The sequence below is a fragment of the Eublepharis macularius genome, chromosome 18, assembly GCF_028583425.1.
Source record: "Eublepharis macularius isolate TG4126 chromosome 18, MPM_Emac_v1.0, whole genome shotgun sequence".
Lineage (NCBI taxonomy): Eukaryota > Metazoa > Chordata > Lepidosauria > Squamata > Eublepharidae > Eublepharis > Eublepharis macularius.
In genome coordinates, this window is record NC_072807.1 from 11,106,566 (window position 1) to 11,122,496 (window position 15,931).

Below are 15,931 nucleotides of genomic sequence, written 5' to 3' on the forward strand. Positions count from 1 at the left end.
GCCTGCCGGCAGGGGGCGCCGCCGCCGCTCTGTGCCGCCGCCGCCGCTACGGGGAGGGGCGGGGCTTCCGGCGCGGCGCCTTCCGCCCTCCCTCCCGTGTGCGCCGCCGCGGAGCGGGTCTGGGATGTCAAGATGGCGGCGTCGGTGGTGTCGGTCTTCCCCGGCGTGCGGCTCCTGACCATCGGCGACGCCAACGGCGAGATCCAGCGGCACCAGGAGCAGCAGGCGCTCCGCCTGGAGGCCCGCACCGGGCCCGACGCCGCCTGCCTGGCCCTTTACAGCCGTGAGTGGGGGAGCCTCCGCCGGCGCGCCTGCCGGCCTGGCCCGAGGGGGCCGCTGCCTCGCGCGGGGCATGCGGAGGGGGGAGTGGCTCGCTCTGGCCGCGGGCGGCGCGGAAGGGCGGGCGGCGCGGGCGCGGCCTCCCCTGCCGAGAGGGCTCCTGTCGCCTCAGGGAGGGCCGCCGTCGGAGGGATGGGGCGGGGGTCCCGCCGGGGCGCGCGGCTTTCTCTGGCCCCTCCGGAGTGCCCGCAGGGGGCTGTTCGCTTCGTCCCTCGCGAGGCATGAGAGTGTGCAAACTTTCTTGCGCTCCGTGCCTGGTGGCCGCAGCCCGGCGCTCGGGCTTCCCTTGCCGGAGAGCAGCAGGCGTGTTCCTGAGGCAGAGTTGCAGGGGCGCGACTGCTTGTGGCGTGAGGAGAGTCATCCTGCTTCCTCGCCCCCGAAGTAAACGATGCAAAACCGAGCTAGTCAATAAGGCTTTCTATTCAGATGTGGTGGAGAGGGCCCTCAAGTCATGGCCCACTTATGGCGACTCCGGCAGAGTTTTCATGACAGGTGGCTTGCCATTGCCGGTCTCTGCAACTCTGGTCTTCGATGGGGGTCTCCCATCCAATTACTAATCAAAGCTGACCCTGCTTAGCTTCTGAGATCTGACCAGATCAGGGAAGAGACTAACAGAGGTGGTTCACTATTGCCACCCTCTGCAACCCTGGTCTTCACTGGAGGTCTCCCATCCAATTACTAACCAAGGCTGACTCTGTGGAGCTTCTGAGATCTGACAAGATCAGGCTCTCCTGGGCTATCCAGGTCGGGGCATATGAAATCCTGCCCTCAAGCCACAGCAGACTTATGGCGATCCCTGGTGGGGTTTTCATTGCAAGAGGCTAACAGAAGTGGTTCACCATTGCCTGCCTCTGCAGTCCCGGTCTTCATTGGAGGTCTCCCATCCAATTACTAACCAAGGCCGATCCTGCATAGCTTCTGAGATCTGACGAGATCAGACTCTCCTAGGCTATCCAGGTCAAGGCAAATGAAATCCTGTCCTCAAGTCATAGCTGACTTACAGCGACCCCTGGCAGGATTTTCATGGCAAGAGACCAACAGAAGTGGTTTGCCATTGCCTGCCTCTGCAACCTATCCAGGTCAGGGCTTTTTACTCAGATAGGAGGGCTATATTGTAGGAATGCTTTGCTAATGAATTAGGGACGTAGACTTCATCATTGTGTTGCCTTATGTCCTATCTGTTGCTTCAAGTATGTGCTTCTAGGTACTACCTGTGCTTCAAGTATGACCCTACTGGTTAGTTCTGTGTTGTCTAATGTCAGTCCTATAGTTACTTATGCTCTGTTTCAGCATTTCTTCAACTCTGTATTGGATTCTTGCTAATGCTATTGCCTTTGTAAACTTGTATTTAGAATCATAGGGTTGGAAGGGATCTTCAGGGTCATCTAGTCCAGTCCCCTGCACAATGCAGGAAATTCACAAATACCTCCCCCCACACGCACCCAGTGACCCTGCCCCATGCCCAAAGATGGTAAAACACCATCCAGATCCCTAGCCAAACTGGCCTGGGGAAATTTCTACCTGATCCCAAGGAGACAATTGGCCTTACCCTGGGTAAGTAAGAAGGGGCCATGAGAACTAAGCACTGATGTAACCCTTCCTGACCTCCCTGTTAACCCTATGGCATTGTTTATGGAAATGTCCTTGATATTTGATGTCACAGCTCACTTCTGTGCTATAATGTGTTTAATTATAACACATTATTAAGAAGTCTGCTGTTTTCAGCATTGTAAACTTTAGCTTCAAATGGTAGTAAGCCTGCTGACTAAGACTGTATGACAAAGTTTCTCTCCAATTAATACTCTCTTAAGAGCAAGTTATAAATTATATAATCACATTTTATGTTGTGAAACAAGTACTTCCGTGGGGGCAGGTTTCCCCCTCTCCAGGCAGCTCTCATAGCCTCGCCTCTTTTCTTCTTTCCCTTTCTACCCACTAGCCAACTTACCTTTATCTGCCCCCGTCTTCATCTTTCCCTCCTATCCCCTTGACAGCTGCTACCTGGGAAGACTATGGCCCACTTGTGAAGTGCTGGCTGCCAAGGCCAGTTACACAGTAAGGAACCTGCAAGAACTTGCAGGGGGAATCCCATTTTCCCCATTATTCTCTTACCCACGCTATTTCCTCTTTCTTTCCTCCTGTCAACCCCTATACCCTCACCTTGCCTTGCATCCTTCTCTCTTTCCCACTCACCAAACAACCTGCCTTTTATCGGCTCCCCCATCTTCAGCTATGGTGACTCAAAACAGCTTATGTCATTCTCATCTTTTCCATTTTATTCTCACAACAACCTTGTGAGGTAGGTTACGCTGAGATGGTATGACTGGCTCACGGTCACCCAGTGAGCTTCTGTAGCAGAGTAGTAATTTGAATCTAGGTCTCCCGGATCCTTGCCTGAGACTCTAACCAGTTCACCGCTCTGGCTTTTGTAGAGTGGCTGCTGTCAGTGCTGGGTGATTCATACAAGCCAGAAGGTATCAGTTCATCGGATGGTTGCTGTCATGCCTGGCCCCGATGTTTTTACCTTCAAAGGCCGAAACAGCCTGGGAAAGGGGCCTGGCCCCTCCTCCTGCCTTTTCCTGACAGAAACTGAGCCTTGAACTCTGGCAAGGCTTGAACTTTTGTGGTTGCCTTCTGTGGCCATCAGGGCCATTGCTAGGCATTTGTTTCTTAAAACTACATGGGCTGCTTCTATGGAGGGTGGGGATCAAACCCCTGCATTTTAAAGATTTGCAGATTTCACTGCAAATTTCTGGCTTTTTCAGGTTTGTATAAAGATCTGTCTTCTCTGTTCATGGTTTCAGTCTCTGGATTTAAGTATCCACAGATTTTGACATGTTGAGAAGTAGATATATTGATGATTATAAGTTTACATTTGATAAGAAAGTATGTGATGCCTTATTCCAGTTCCAAGAAAACCTTTTTTCCTGTGACTTCAGCCTTTCAAGAAATGGTACGTCGCTGGAGTGGTGTAAATGACTTTGGAATTCTTGAGTTGTTTCAAGCGCATCTTCCATAAGGAAATGCAGTGATATGGGGCGTGCGATTCAAATGGAATAACAAAAGAGATGTGAACGTTTTGAAAAGATGCTTCTGTTCCAAGATCTTTACAGTTCTTCAATGTGGCATTTGCATCATTTAATGTGCATCATTTAATGTGTAACTGACAGCCTTGAAAAGGATATTTGGTACCCTTCTATAAACGGCTACTGCTAGTCCTAAGGAAGAACACCACCAGAGCTTATTGCATGAATGTGGTTCATACACATTGAAATGTGCTTTTGAACGTATGAAGCTGCCTAGACAGTAAGTCAGTACTGTCTACTCATACTGTCAGCGGCTCTCTAGGGTCTCAGGCTGAGGTCTTATACATCATCTACTACCTGACCATTAAAAAAAACCCTGGAGGCTCTGGGGATTGAACCTGGGACCTTTTGCTTACCAACCGATGCTCTACCACTGAGCCATGGCAACCCCCCCCATAAGTAATACCAACTGTTATTACTACTTGGTGATGACTTTCAAATGTTAGGTGGGAAATGGGCACAGTTGTGGGAGAGGCTTGAACTCATTGCATTTATAGCTGAGAGGCTGTGTAATGTAAATGTTAGAATATTTACTAGTGATGTGATCCCGCATGTCTGTGTACCTCTTGTACCATCTAGGGACTCCTCGGTAGGAGCTGTGCAAGGTTCATTAGAGCAAATCTAGGTGCATCTGAAGAGCTGAGCCCTTCCTGACTCACAAAAGCACATGCTGTAATGATAGTCTTTAAGGTTCCACTGGATTCCTGTTTTAGAAATTGGTGTAATGCCCTTTATTAGAACTTGTCAAAACGTCTAATTAGTGAGCAGAGCTCTTGAGTTTTCACCTTGCTGGATTTTAAAGAAAAACAAATGGCAAACTTTAGCCTTTCCTCCCTGTTTTGGTTTTGTTCAACAGGAGGATATCTGAGCAACTGGAAAACTTCATCATTAATTCGATACTGTGGTCCTAATAGGGGTTTTGCTGTTGGTGTCTATGAATTTGTGTTTCAGCTTTACTTTGAAGCACCTACCCCTCTGTGCCAGTGGTTCCTTAATCAAAAAGAGTCCAGTAGCACCTTTAAGACTAACCAATTTTATTGTAGCATAAGCTTTCGAGAATCACAGTTCTCTTCGTCAGATGCATAGTACAGAAACCAGTTTCTGTACCATGCATCTGACGAAGAGAACTTGATTCTCGAAAGCTTATGCTACAATAAAGTTGGTTAGTCTTAAAGGTGCTACTGGACTCTTTTTGATTTTGCTACCACAGACTAACACGGCTAACTCCTCTGCATCTATGACAGTGGTTCCTTTCTTTCTCCAAATATTGTAGTCTGTGAACACAAGTCATCAGCTGAGCACTCAAGAATGCTCTTTTCCCTTCTGTAGATGACCCAGGCCATCTCTGGAGGGAATTGCATCTCCCTGATCCAGTCTATTGTACTGAATAATGCAAAAGTCCAGTAGCACCTATAAGGCTAACTAAATTGGTGGTAGGGTATGAGATGTTTGAATAGAAGAGCGCATAACGCTGTGATCTTTTCAGATCTTTCTGTTCCTGGAATCTGCCTTTTTGAAACTGAACCTCAGACTGATGCTCATTTTTCCAAAATGGAAAAAAATGAGTAAAAAATACACACACAAAAATCGCTGGTTCAGTTTCTTAAATCAGTTCCGGAAGGTATTTATTGGGAGCACTTCGCTCTTAATTTCGAAGCCTGGAAGGAGCTGTATGTTCCATGCTCTTTCCAGGCTTTTTGGTTCCGGAGTTGAATCGGAGCAGAGCTCGATCCGCGGGGGCCCTCTCGTGAGCGTGGAAAGGATTCACCCCTCATTGTGGGACAGGAAAACAGCTACAAAGTGCAGGGAAACATGGCATCAACAGGCAACAGTGAGATACAAAGATAATTGATTGGCACTATCATAAAGCAGGATTTTTTAAAAAAAAAATTGCTGTGCTGTGGTTGGCAGTGGAGCACTCTCCTGGTTGGGTGTCGGCCTGCCGCCACTTTGCCAACCTATTTTCCACCATTGCGTGTGCCCGCTGACACTCGTTTTCTTTGAGACCCATTACAGTGTGTGCGTTTTGTGCTTGAGGAGAAACTCATCGGATTGATAGGGTTTTGAACTAAGAGCAGGGACTAATGGTTGGTGACGAATTTGCGTTTTTTTGCTGGGTTAAGCATGAATGAAGGCTTCCTCCCCTACGCAACCCCCTTGAAAAGAACAGTGTGTACCTGTGCAGCTGCCCAACACTCCCCTTGATGCCTTTCCTCAAGCATGTGGTTACCCATTTTGGAGTAGGCGGTAGAACATGCAGTGGCGGAGCAGCTCCAAGGGTTCCAGGATGAGGCATCTGGTCTAACCCGTTTCACCTTGGCTTCAGATCTGAGACAGCAGCAGTAGTTGCACTGGTAGATCTTTATTTGAAGCTGCACAGGGGCATTGCTAGACCTAACCATGGACTACCCCATTCTCATTAATCGGCCGCTTTGGAGGGCCTGGACCTGGTTGTGGTAGATGGAGTGGTATCGGCATTTGCAGAGCAGGTTAGGAGGGAGGAGGGACTCAGGGACCCAGCCTTCGTGTAGTTGTCAAGAGTGCTTTCTTTCAGCTGCCTTTGGTTTGCCAGTGTGGCCGCACTAACTTTTGCTATTTGTAATCTTAAGTGCTTTATGTTAGGATGCCTTTGAAAACAGCCCTGTAATTTCAGATGATTCAGAAGGTGGCAGACCAGTTATTCTCTCATTCGCACGTTCTGGTCTCCCAGCAGTATTTTTCACAAGAACTTAGCATGCTATCCTTTCAGGATTAGTTGTCCTGAACTGGAGGCTCCACAGCTCCTATCAGCTTCCCTCCAGGAGTTAGTTTAAAAGCTACTGCTGTGCAATTTTTTAAATACTAAGCACCAGCAAACCCGGTTCCCTTTAGGTTCAAACGATGCCCTCTTTGTACAGTTTCAGCTTGACCCAGAGAATTCCCCAGTGCCTAACAAATCTAAACCTGACCTTTTCCATACAACTTTCTCATCCACACATTGAGACCTTAATCTTTGCTCTCTTGTAGATGGAACAGATAGTAATTCTGAGAATGCTACCTTGAAATTCCTGCTCTTTATCCTTCTGCCTAATAACCTTTTCCTCCAGGACCACACAACTAAATTTCCCAGTGTTGGTAATCCCAACGAGCACCATGACCACTGACTTCTGCCCAGCACTAGCTGTGAGCACATGATCTTCATCCTTTGCATTAGGCAGGCAATGTGTCCCAAATGCCCACTGCAGACCCTGTTCTCTACATTCCTGATGACTCAATCTCCCACTACCAAAAGCCCACCTCCTTCCCAGCCACAGAGGAGTATCCTCCATTCCAGAGGATATTTGTCATGCAAGGAAGGCGTCCCTTCTAAGGGATTATTTCTGCCCTCCTTGGTTTGATGCCATCTGACCTTGAGACCCACAATCTCCATGAGAGTAGGTGTGTTATCAGCACTGGAGGGGAACAGTTTTAATAGATCCCTGAAGGTCTTGTTCACACATCTCTCTGTTCTTTCCAGCTTCTCCAAGTCAGCAACCCTAGCCTCATGGGAATGAACCAGTTCCCTGAGACCCAAGAGCTCCATACATTGAGCACACATCTACAGTTTCTGTCCCATGGGCAGATAATCACACATGTATCACTTTTTACAAAACACTGGATAGGTCCCATCTCCCTGCTGTTATTCTGCCTTCATTGCTAGTTTGATTATTGCTAGTATTAAAGTTAGGAAAGGGTGCATCCCTGAAACTGCTGAATCCTATACTAAGTAGGTTAACATGCAGTACTTTGTCTTGCTCCAGCTCTAAACTTGCAGTTATGTGTTCTCATGACTCCTTGAACTGCAGTCTTATTATCACACGTTGTACCACTTGAGACTTCTGAAACATCTTTAAAGGCAGCTCCATGTAGAGTACATTACAGTAGTCCAGTCTGGAAGTTTCACTAACATGGATCAATGTGGCTAGATTAGCAGTCTGAATAAGGGTCCATATTAGAAACCAGATAAAGTTAAAGGAAGATGCTCTTATTAAAAGCATCAACCCACCATCCATTGACAGAGTTGGGACCAAGAGCTGTCCCTAAGCAATTTACTTGATCTGCTAAAGAAAGATGAACCCATATGGACCTCCATTTGTCACTGACACCTTTCAACAGTACCTCTGTCAATGTAAGTGAATTATAGTAAGTGTGCAGATTGAACAACGCACTCACCAAGAATTAGATATAGTATTTATCACAGATGAAGGGCATGGGCTATAGATTTCCAGTTTTCAAATAATGAAGGCATGCAAGCAAATCTGGGAATGCCAAGGGGCCAAACCTAGCTCCCGGGACCGGCTCAGTAATCAAGAACAGATAAATACGTAACTTAAAGACAAATTTATTATAGCTCACCAGTTAGAAATATTCACTGTGCACAGTGCAAAAATTATTTCATATTAAATATGTTCAGTCTCATTGGAAACATGGGCATAAATGGGGAGCGGGGAGAGGTTGAACTCTTTACAGAAATTTGTTTTAGCTTGATAGGTGTGGAGGTGGGTGGGGATTTGGGTCAGGAGATTTATTTATTTACTTACTTAATTTGTACCTCGCATTTTCTCCCCACTGGGGACCCAAAAAGGCTTACATCATTCTCCTCTCCTGCATTTTATCCTCAGAACAACCCTGTGAGGTAGGCTAGGCTGAGAGAATATGACTGACCCAGGGTTGCCCAGTGAGCTTCCATGGCAGAGCAGGGATTTGGAATTGGATCTCCCAGATCATAGCACACTTCTCTAACCACTATTCCACACTAGCTCACTGGAGATGCCTGTGAATGTACAAAAATCCTTATCTTGCCCATGGACAGTCTTGTTTCACTGCCATGCTGATACATGCAGGGTCATAATTTGGTACTGGGAGTAATAATGAATTAGTCGCTTCTTGGCCATTTGGCTAAGATCAAGTATAGCGTGTGAACTAGTATGTACAATCAGAGGCTGATACAAAGAAGAACATTGCTTCTTAATTATTATTCGGTTGCTTAGTTCTGTGTTATGCCTTCTGTTGAATTATAGAAATGTGGGCACCTTCCTGACCTCCTTAGGCAGGCCATTCCACAAAGTAGGAGCCACAACAAAATGTGGGCAGCTCGTGATCTGCAGAGTGGAGCCTGCAGAAGACTTTGGTCAGATAGAGGCCCAAGCGTCATCTAGGTCAGATAGAGGCCCAAGGGTCGTCTAGAGGCCCAAGCGTCATCTAGATCTTCTAGAGGCCCAAGGATCATCTAGGTCAGATAGAGGCCCAAGGGTCATCTAGATCATCTAGAGGTCCAAGGGTTATCTAGGTCAGATAGAGGCCCAAGAGTCATCTAGACTTTGGTCAGATAGAGGCCCAAGGGCCATCTAGTCTAACTGCCCACTCAATGCAGGAAATTCACAGCTACCTCCCCCTCTCACCCCCTCCCCCGACCCCTGCTCTATGCCCAGAGGAAGGCAAAAAACCTGCAGGATCCCTGGCCAGTTTGGCCTGGAGGAAAATTCCTTCCTGACCCCAAAGTGGCAATCAGCGTTACCTTGGACATATAAGAAAGGGCCACGAAAGCCTAGCAGTGGCCAGTTCCTCCGTGTCCTCCCTCTCCCAGTCTGCATACATTTGTATTGAGTCATAGAATCATCATTGCTGTGAGGTGGTCATCTAGCTTCTTCTTAAATACCTCCAAGGAAGAAGAGCCCACCACCTCCCGAGGAAGCCTGTTCCACTGAGCAACTGTTCTAACTGTCAGGAAGTTCTTCCTAAAGTTTAGCCAAAAACTGTTTTGATTTAATTTTAATTTGTTGCTTCTGGTCCGACCATCTGGGTCAACAGAAAATAGCTCCATTCCATGCTCTGTGTGACGTCAGCTCTTTCAGTCTTTCCTCATAGGACTTGGTCTTCAGACCCCTCACCATCTTTTGTGGCCCTCCTTTGGGCTCGTTCCAGCTTGTCAACGTCCTTCTTAAGCGGTGGTGCCCCAAAACTGAACACAGTACTCCAAGTGAGGTCTGCCTAAGGCAGAGTAAAGCAATACCATCACATTGTGAGATCTGGACACTATACTTCTGTTGCCACAGCTTAAAATCACAATTGCCTTTTAAGCTACTGAATCACACCGCTGACTCATGTTCAGTGTATGATCTACTAAGACCTCCAGAGCCTTTTCATATGTAATACTGCCAAGACAAGTCTCCCCTGTCCTATACTTATGCTTTTGATTTTCCAGCCTAAATGGAGAATTTTATGTTTATCTCTGTTGAAATTCGCTTTGTTAGTTTTTCCAGCCTGTCAAGATCATCCTGAATCTTGATTCTGTCTTCTACTGTATTTGCTACCCCTCCCAATTTAGTATCATCTGCAAATTTAAGGAGCATCCCCTCTATTCCTTTATCCAAGTCACTTATAAAGATGTCGAACAACACAGGGTCCAGGACAGATCTCTGAGGCACTCCACTTGTCACTCCTTTCCAAGAGGATAAGGGACCATTTACAAGCATTCTTTGGGTATGACCTAAAAGTAGTAGGATCAAGACATTTTACCAATCTGTCAGCAAGAATATAATGTGGAGCTTTATCAAATGCCTTACTGAAATCAAGATGAACTATGTCGACAGCATTTCCCTGATCCAACAAAGTAACTCTCAAAAATGGAGATAAGATTAGTCTGACATGAGGAACCTGTGTTGGCTCTTAGTAATCACAGCTGTCTTTTCTATATGCTCAAGGACTGTTTGATGGTGTGTTCCAAAACCTTTCCAGTAGGATGTTCTTGTATTAATCAGTACGAGCCAACTTCCAGTTGGTGATCAGAGGACCTGTATCCCCAGTTTTTAAAATTTTCTGTACATTAGCAATTGCCTCTTTGAAATAAAACCTGCCTGGTCTTCCAGGGTACATCTTGATGTAATTGTTTTTAATCTGCTGGCTACAATTAATGCTAAGATTTTATAATCCAAGTTAAAGTAAACATGTTGGGTAATAGGAATTTATAGAGGTTTTGTTTTTACTAATCTTCAACATAAAACCAGCCTTGCTCTCGAAGCAAGAGGTTAGAAATGCTTTTAACGTGTATTTAACTTATGCTATCAGTATTTGACATCAAGAAAAAGAGTTTCCAAGCTCTTGATTAGAGACCAAGATCGTTCTTATCTTGAAGCCTAGTAAAGATAAAATGTCTATAAATTCCTTTATAGGAATTTGTCTTTAGAACAGTTTTAAGTTTTTCTTAAGAACCAAGAGCTTGGAATTTTTTCTTGATGTCAGATATTGATAGCATAAATTAAATGCCAACTTATACTATCTATAAAGCATTAATAGAACTCGGAAATATGATGAGCTGTCTCCAAAAAGCCTTCTTTAAGGAATATGTTTTGCACCCTCTACAGAGAGAGCCGTGTCCATATTCTTCATCTGCTATTTGTTGTCCTTCTCCCTCTTCCAACAATGGAAATGCCCTTTCCTTATCTGAAACAAGTGGTGGAATACAAACCATTGCATTACAGTCATTTAATCATGATGACCCCAAATAAGATCTCTTTTTTGGCCTAACTATAGGCTTATCTAACTATGGACGTCCAACATGAGGCCCATGGGCCAGATTTAGCTTGCCAGAGATTTTTAGTGGAAAGTTTGTTGAGCTGTTCAGTTTTAACATTCTTGACTCCTGCACTGCTCAAGCAGTTTTTCCCCATGGCAGATAATTGTAGATGGGTACTGGTTGGATTCAGCTCTGAAAAGTGGAAATACAGAGCCACTCGTAGAGATTGAACATAAAGTAAGAATAAGAGATCCCCCAATATTTCATTTTTCTTTAACAGTTTTTATCCCATTTCTTCTGTGCATGGATTGTCTTCCAGAAATATAACACTCAATATATTTGAGAAATATAACACTCAGTAGAACAGGTAAGATATTGCAGAATCAATGAGGAGGCGCCTTTGCATGCTCCGCTGCTGGGATCCAATCATAGTACGAGTGCATGAATTATGGTGCTGTATAATATAGACATTTCCTTCACTTGTTTTTTTTATTATATGGGAAAGCATCCTATTGTAAATTCATAAGCTTTTAAGATGTTACGTGCCTGCATTAACTTCAGGTTTAATTTTAAATCAGGTTATTCTAAAACTGAAACTAATAATCAGGTTATTCTAAAACTGAAACTAATAAAACAATCCAATTTTGAAAGAATCAATTTAACCCCTCTCTCATTTTCCTGTCTTCTCCTCCCACCACTCATTCTTCCAATGGTCTTTTGAGGAATGTGGTCTGAAAAGATGGTGACTAGCCCAGTGCTGCCCTGGTGGGACTTTTTATGACTGAGTAGGGAATCTAAACATGTGGAACTCAAGCCGAAGTATACCTATGACATGCATCAGCTAGCTAGAGATGCTGCTACTTCCTTAGTGCTATGGCTGAAGGATATGTTTAATGTTAAATCTTGGGATTCCTAAAAGGATGGAGCTGGCTCAGATGGTGGGCTTGACTTAGACGTTGCCAGGTAGAGAGATCTGTACATGTTTGTACCTGTAGTCTTGTATGGCTGAAGAGCCCTTGCTTCTGCCTTTAAAGATCAGATGATACCATGATGCAGTTAAAAACGGTAAACTGTGGCTTACAGTAGGCTGTTCTTGTATTAATCGGTATGAGCCAACTTCCAGTTGGTGATCAGAGGACCTGTATCCCCGCTGAGGCTATAATTGTTAGCGCAGTATCTTGCCTTGAGAAGTCCCTCAATTCTGTGCCGTCAAACCAAGCTGCCAAATGCATGCTTAACTGAGATAAAATTCTGCCATTGTAAAATATTTTGAGCATAGTTTCAGCATTTTAAAAGTCAATTTTAATATGCAAATTGTGGTAGTTTTACATTAAAATGTCACATTTAGGTTACTAAATATTATAATTGACATCAGACTAATTTGTAACATCTGTATTTTGTATGTGTTCAATATGCATGCTGTATGAAGTTTTTATATAACATACGTCTCTTCCCTCTCATTTTTTCTTTTTGGTAGACTAGTGTCAAGAGGGGAGGGATGCATCTGGAACCGACTGTTCTGGTGGAGAGAGCTAAGAGAAGCAGCTTAGAGCCACTGGTCATTTCTGCGGATGGTTTCCAGTCTGCACTGTACAAATTCTTTATCTCCACCCTCACTGCTGCCCCAGATGTCCCCAAAATGCTGCTCCTGGGGGACAGGGGACTCCTGGGATCAGCATAAGGGGAGTCGGAGGTCTGTAATGAGAGAGGGGGTAAAATCGATGATCCCTTCTGTCTGTGGAAGTCCTATGGTGGATCTAAGCGCGAAACTCTCCCCCTGAATGTGGAAACTAGAATTAATATTTAAGTGAGACAGTGAAAAGTTTTAAACAAACAAAAAAAGACATCTAGCCACCACTGATACTTCTTAATAGAAAAGAGCAAGAGACCAGTAGCACTTACAAGACTAACAACATTTATTTTTCAGGTATGAGCTTTCTTGAGACATCTAAAGAAGTGAGCTGTGTCACGAAAGCTCATACCTTACAATAAATGTTGTTAGTCTCGTAGGTGCTACCGGTCTCTTGCTCTTTTCTGCTGCTACAGTCAGACTAACATGGCTACGCATCTTGATACTTCTTAGGCTGGGAAGAAAGGCTGACTCAACAGTTTGTCCGAAGTTACTCAGTAGGTCAGCGGTACAAACCCAGACTGTCATGGGATAGCATTAAGTCCTGTTTAGGGGAGCAGAGTGCATGGCCCATCCCTTGATGGCACTACATGAGGAGAGCCTAAAGGATCGGAGGCACAGTTAAGTATTTTAAGATGTGCGTTTCAGGGGACAATCCTAAACAGGTCTATGCAGAAGTTAATCTTATGTTACTTATTTAATTAAAACATTATGCTGCTTTTCCACCCACCTTTGCGTGGCAAACAATCACAACATTAAAATGAGCATTATATATACACCTATATGTGTACAGGAGGGTCAGAGACGTAATGCCAAACAAAAAGACGGTGCCATGGGATTACTCCCAAGTGCCCTTTGAGTTGTGGCCTTAAAGCAGCTTTTGTAATGTAAATGAAACATCTCGGTTGGCCAGAAACCTCTCTGTCCTGGCTAGTGTTTCTGCCCAAGATGCTGGCCAGGAATCAGGAGGGAGTGATCAGCTTTTAAAATGTTCTTACAGTATTGGCACCTTTAATATGAAGCTGCCTGCGAAATGTACTACCCCAGCAGCCTTTTTTCCAGCTTCCTTGAAATCTGGGGTGGGGGAAGGGAGTGCAAGCTGCACAGTTGAAAGAAGCCACCCAGGGGACGGGTGCCAACTTCGGAGGGCAGGGTGGGGACACTCGTCTCAGCTGGTGTATCCAGCCCCGATGTGACACAACTTTGGCGGCCTTTTTGAATGTCTTTGAATCCATCCAGCATTGAGCTCTTTGTGCGCCGAAGCTCAAGGCACATCTGCTGCTCTTTTATCACGCACAAAGGACTTAGAGGCCCAGCTTGACAGCCTAATTAATGTGCATGGGAGACATTTGTTCAGAATTGCTTTCAGAAGCAGCCTCTTGAAAAGGCTGAGCTCTCTTTTCTAAGTCTTGAATTATGTTCTTTGCAAGGTCCTCAAGTGTGTGTGTGTGTGTGTGTAAGTGTCTACACCCCATCCTTCCAATCAGATTCTGTCCGAGGCATTCTTTGTGTCCTGTCATGGCTGCTTGAGGCTTCAGGAGACAAAGCCTCATTGTGTGGATTCTCGGTAATGAAATAACTCCCCCTGAGCTCATGGACTTGATCTATCTCTTTCTTGAACTGGCAGCTCTGTGGCTGGAGGATGGGAAGGTTGCTGAGTGGAATCCTGAGTCTGTTTCTTCATCTGCTGGGTCTTCCTCTTCAGGAGATGTCTCTACCCAGCATTGCATGTCTTACTCTGTTGAAAGGAATGTGAAAAGGAACGGATCTCAGAGTCTGAAGAAAGGGTTTCTTGGGGAACTCTGCTTCATTTGTGTTGTATTCAACGTGCTTGCTTAGTTTTTTAGGTCTTTGCATTCTGTGCGAGAGCTTACAGAGAGTTTGGAAAACTTGCGCAAGAAGGCAAGGTTAACAGGCAGGGGGGGCAGCGGGGGGCGGGGCGCACTGGCTAGCAAGAGGGATGCAACATTCTCCTCCTGAACACTGTCTGTAGGTTCTTATGAACACAATCTTATGTTGTGATAGGTTAGTCAGTCCATTCCCAGTGCAGAACATTCCCACATACAAATTGTCTGCTCAAGGCCTTAAGTACGCCTGTGGCTATTAAGGGCCTGGCCTATTTAAAAAGAACCAGTGCTTCCTATACAGAGCCAGCTTTCATTTTATTTAGGACATACAAGGGGAAGTGTGCCAGTAGTATTCCATTCCTTCACCAAGGGATGGTTGAAGGGAATCTGCAAGATGGCTCTCAAATTGGCTCCAGTTCAGCATCTGTTACCCCTTATTGACTTAGTTCACTCTTATCTAGTAAAGAGTCCAGTAGCACCTTTAAGACCAACCAACTTTATTGTAGCATAACCTTTCAAGAACTACAGTCAGATGCATTTGACAAAGAGAGCTGTGGTTCTCGAAAGCATATGCTACAATAAAGTTGGTTAGTCTTAAAGGTGCTACTGGACTCTACTATTTTGCAACTACAGACTAACACGGCTAACTCCTCTGGATCTATATGACTCATTCTTATCTGTCTTCTTTCCACTGTCGTCTCAACCTTTCCATGGAGATAGATCAAGATTGGTAGCCATGTTTGTCTTTAGCAGTAGAAAAGAGCAGAGAACACAGTAGCACCTAGAAGACTAACAAAATTTGTGGTAGGATATGAGCTTTCGTGAGTCACAGCTCACTTCTCCACATATCTTCTTTCCATGTTCCTGTGGAGCTATTATGGCTTAATAGAAGATCACATGCTTCACATGCAGAAGGTCCCAGTGTGGCACCTGCTCCATGTTTCAGGAAAGTGGGCAAGGCCTTTGGCTGGTGTAACTTGTGGTTCCCAGCATGAAGCAGCTAGCTGCCAGAGCAATGGGGAAGTTGTGAGCCTCTCCGAGGTGCAGGCCTGGTGCCAGGGATGAAATTCAGTGTGGCTCTTTTGGCTGATGGTAATGGTGAATGAGGCTCTCCGCGAGCCATGGAATGAGTACCACCAGTTCGAAGTATAAGTGATGTTTGGGTTAAAGCTGTACAATACATTTAGTCTTGATCAGAAAGTAAATATTGTATACATTCATTCGTTTGGGTCTCTGCGTCACACAGATGGGCTTTGCTGGCGCATAGTGCTTTCAGAAACATCTAGAACTGATTTTTAGAAGCAGAAATCCTCTCCCATCAGACATGGCCACAACTGTGCAGACTTAAAGGGGAAGAATAATTCCTTCTTGCTCAGTTCTCTGCTACACTGGTAGCAGCACAAGGGAACATCTCACCAGAGCTGCTTTGTCACTTTTTAAAAAAAGTGATCAACGTTGTCACTTCAGCCCTTTCAGTTTTCACCACCTTTTATTC

General features: G+C 45.1%; 1 protein-coding gene across 2 annotated transcripts in view; it reads left to right on the forward strand.

The window, feature by feature from the left end:
* The first annotated feature begins 110 nt into the window (after positions 1-110).
* CARM1 (coactivator associated arginine methyltransferase 1) overlaps positions 111-15,931 on the forward strand; it is a 74,410-nt gene continuing 58,589 nt past the window's right edge. For both annotated transcript variants that reach the window (XM_055002698.1, XM_055002699.1), the window contains exon 1: positions 111-283. In XM_055002698.1, coding sequence (XP_054858673.1) covers positions 133-283 — 151 coding nt within the window. In that variant the 5' untranslated portion in view covers positions 111-132. The remainder of the gene's footprint in view (positions 284-15,931) is intronic.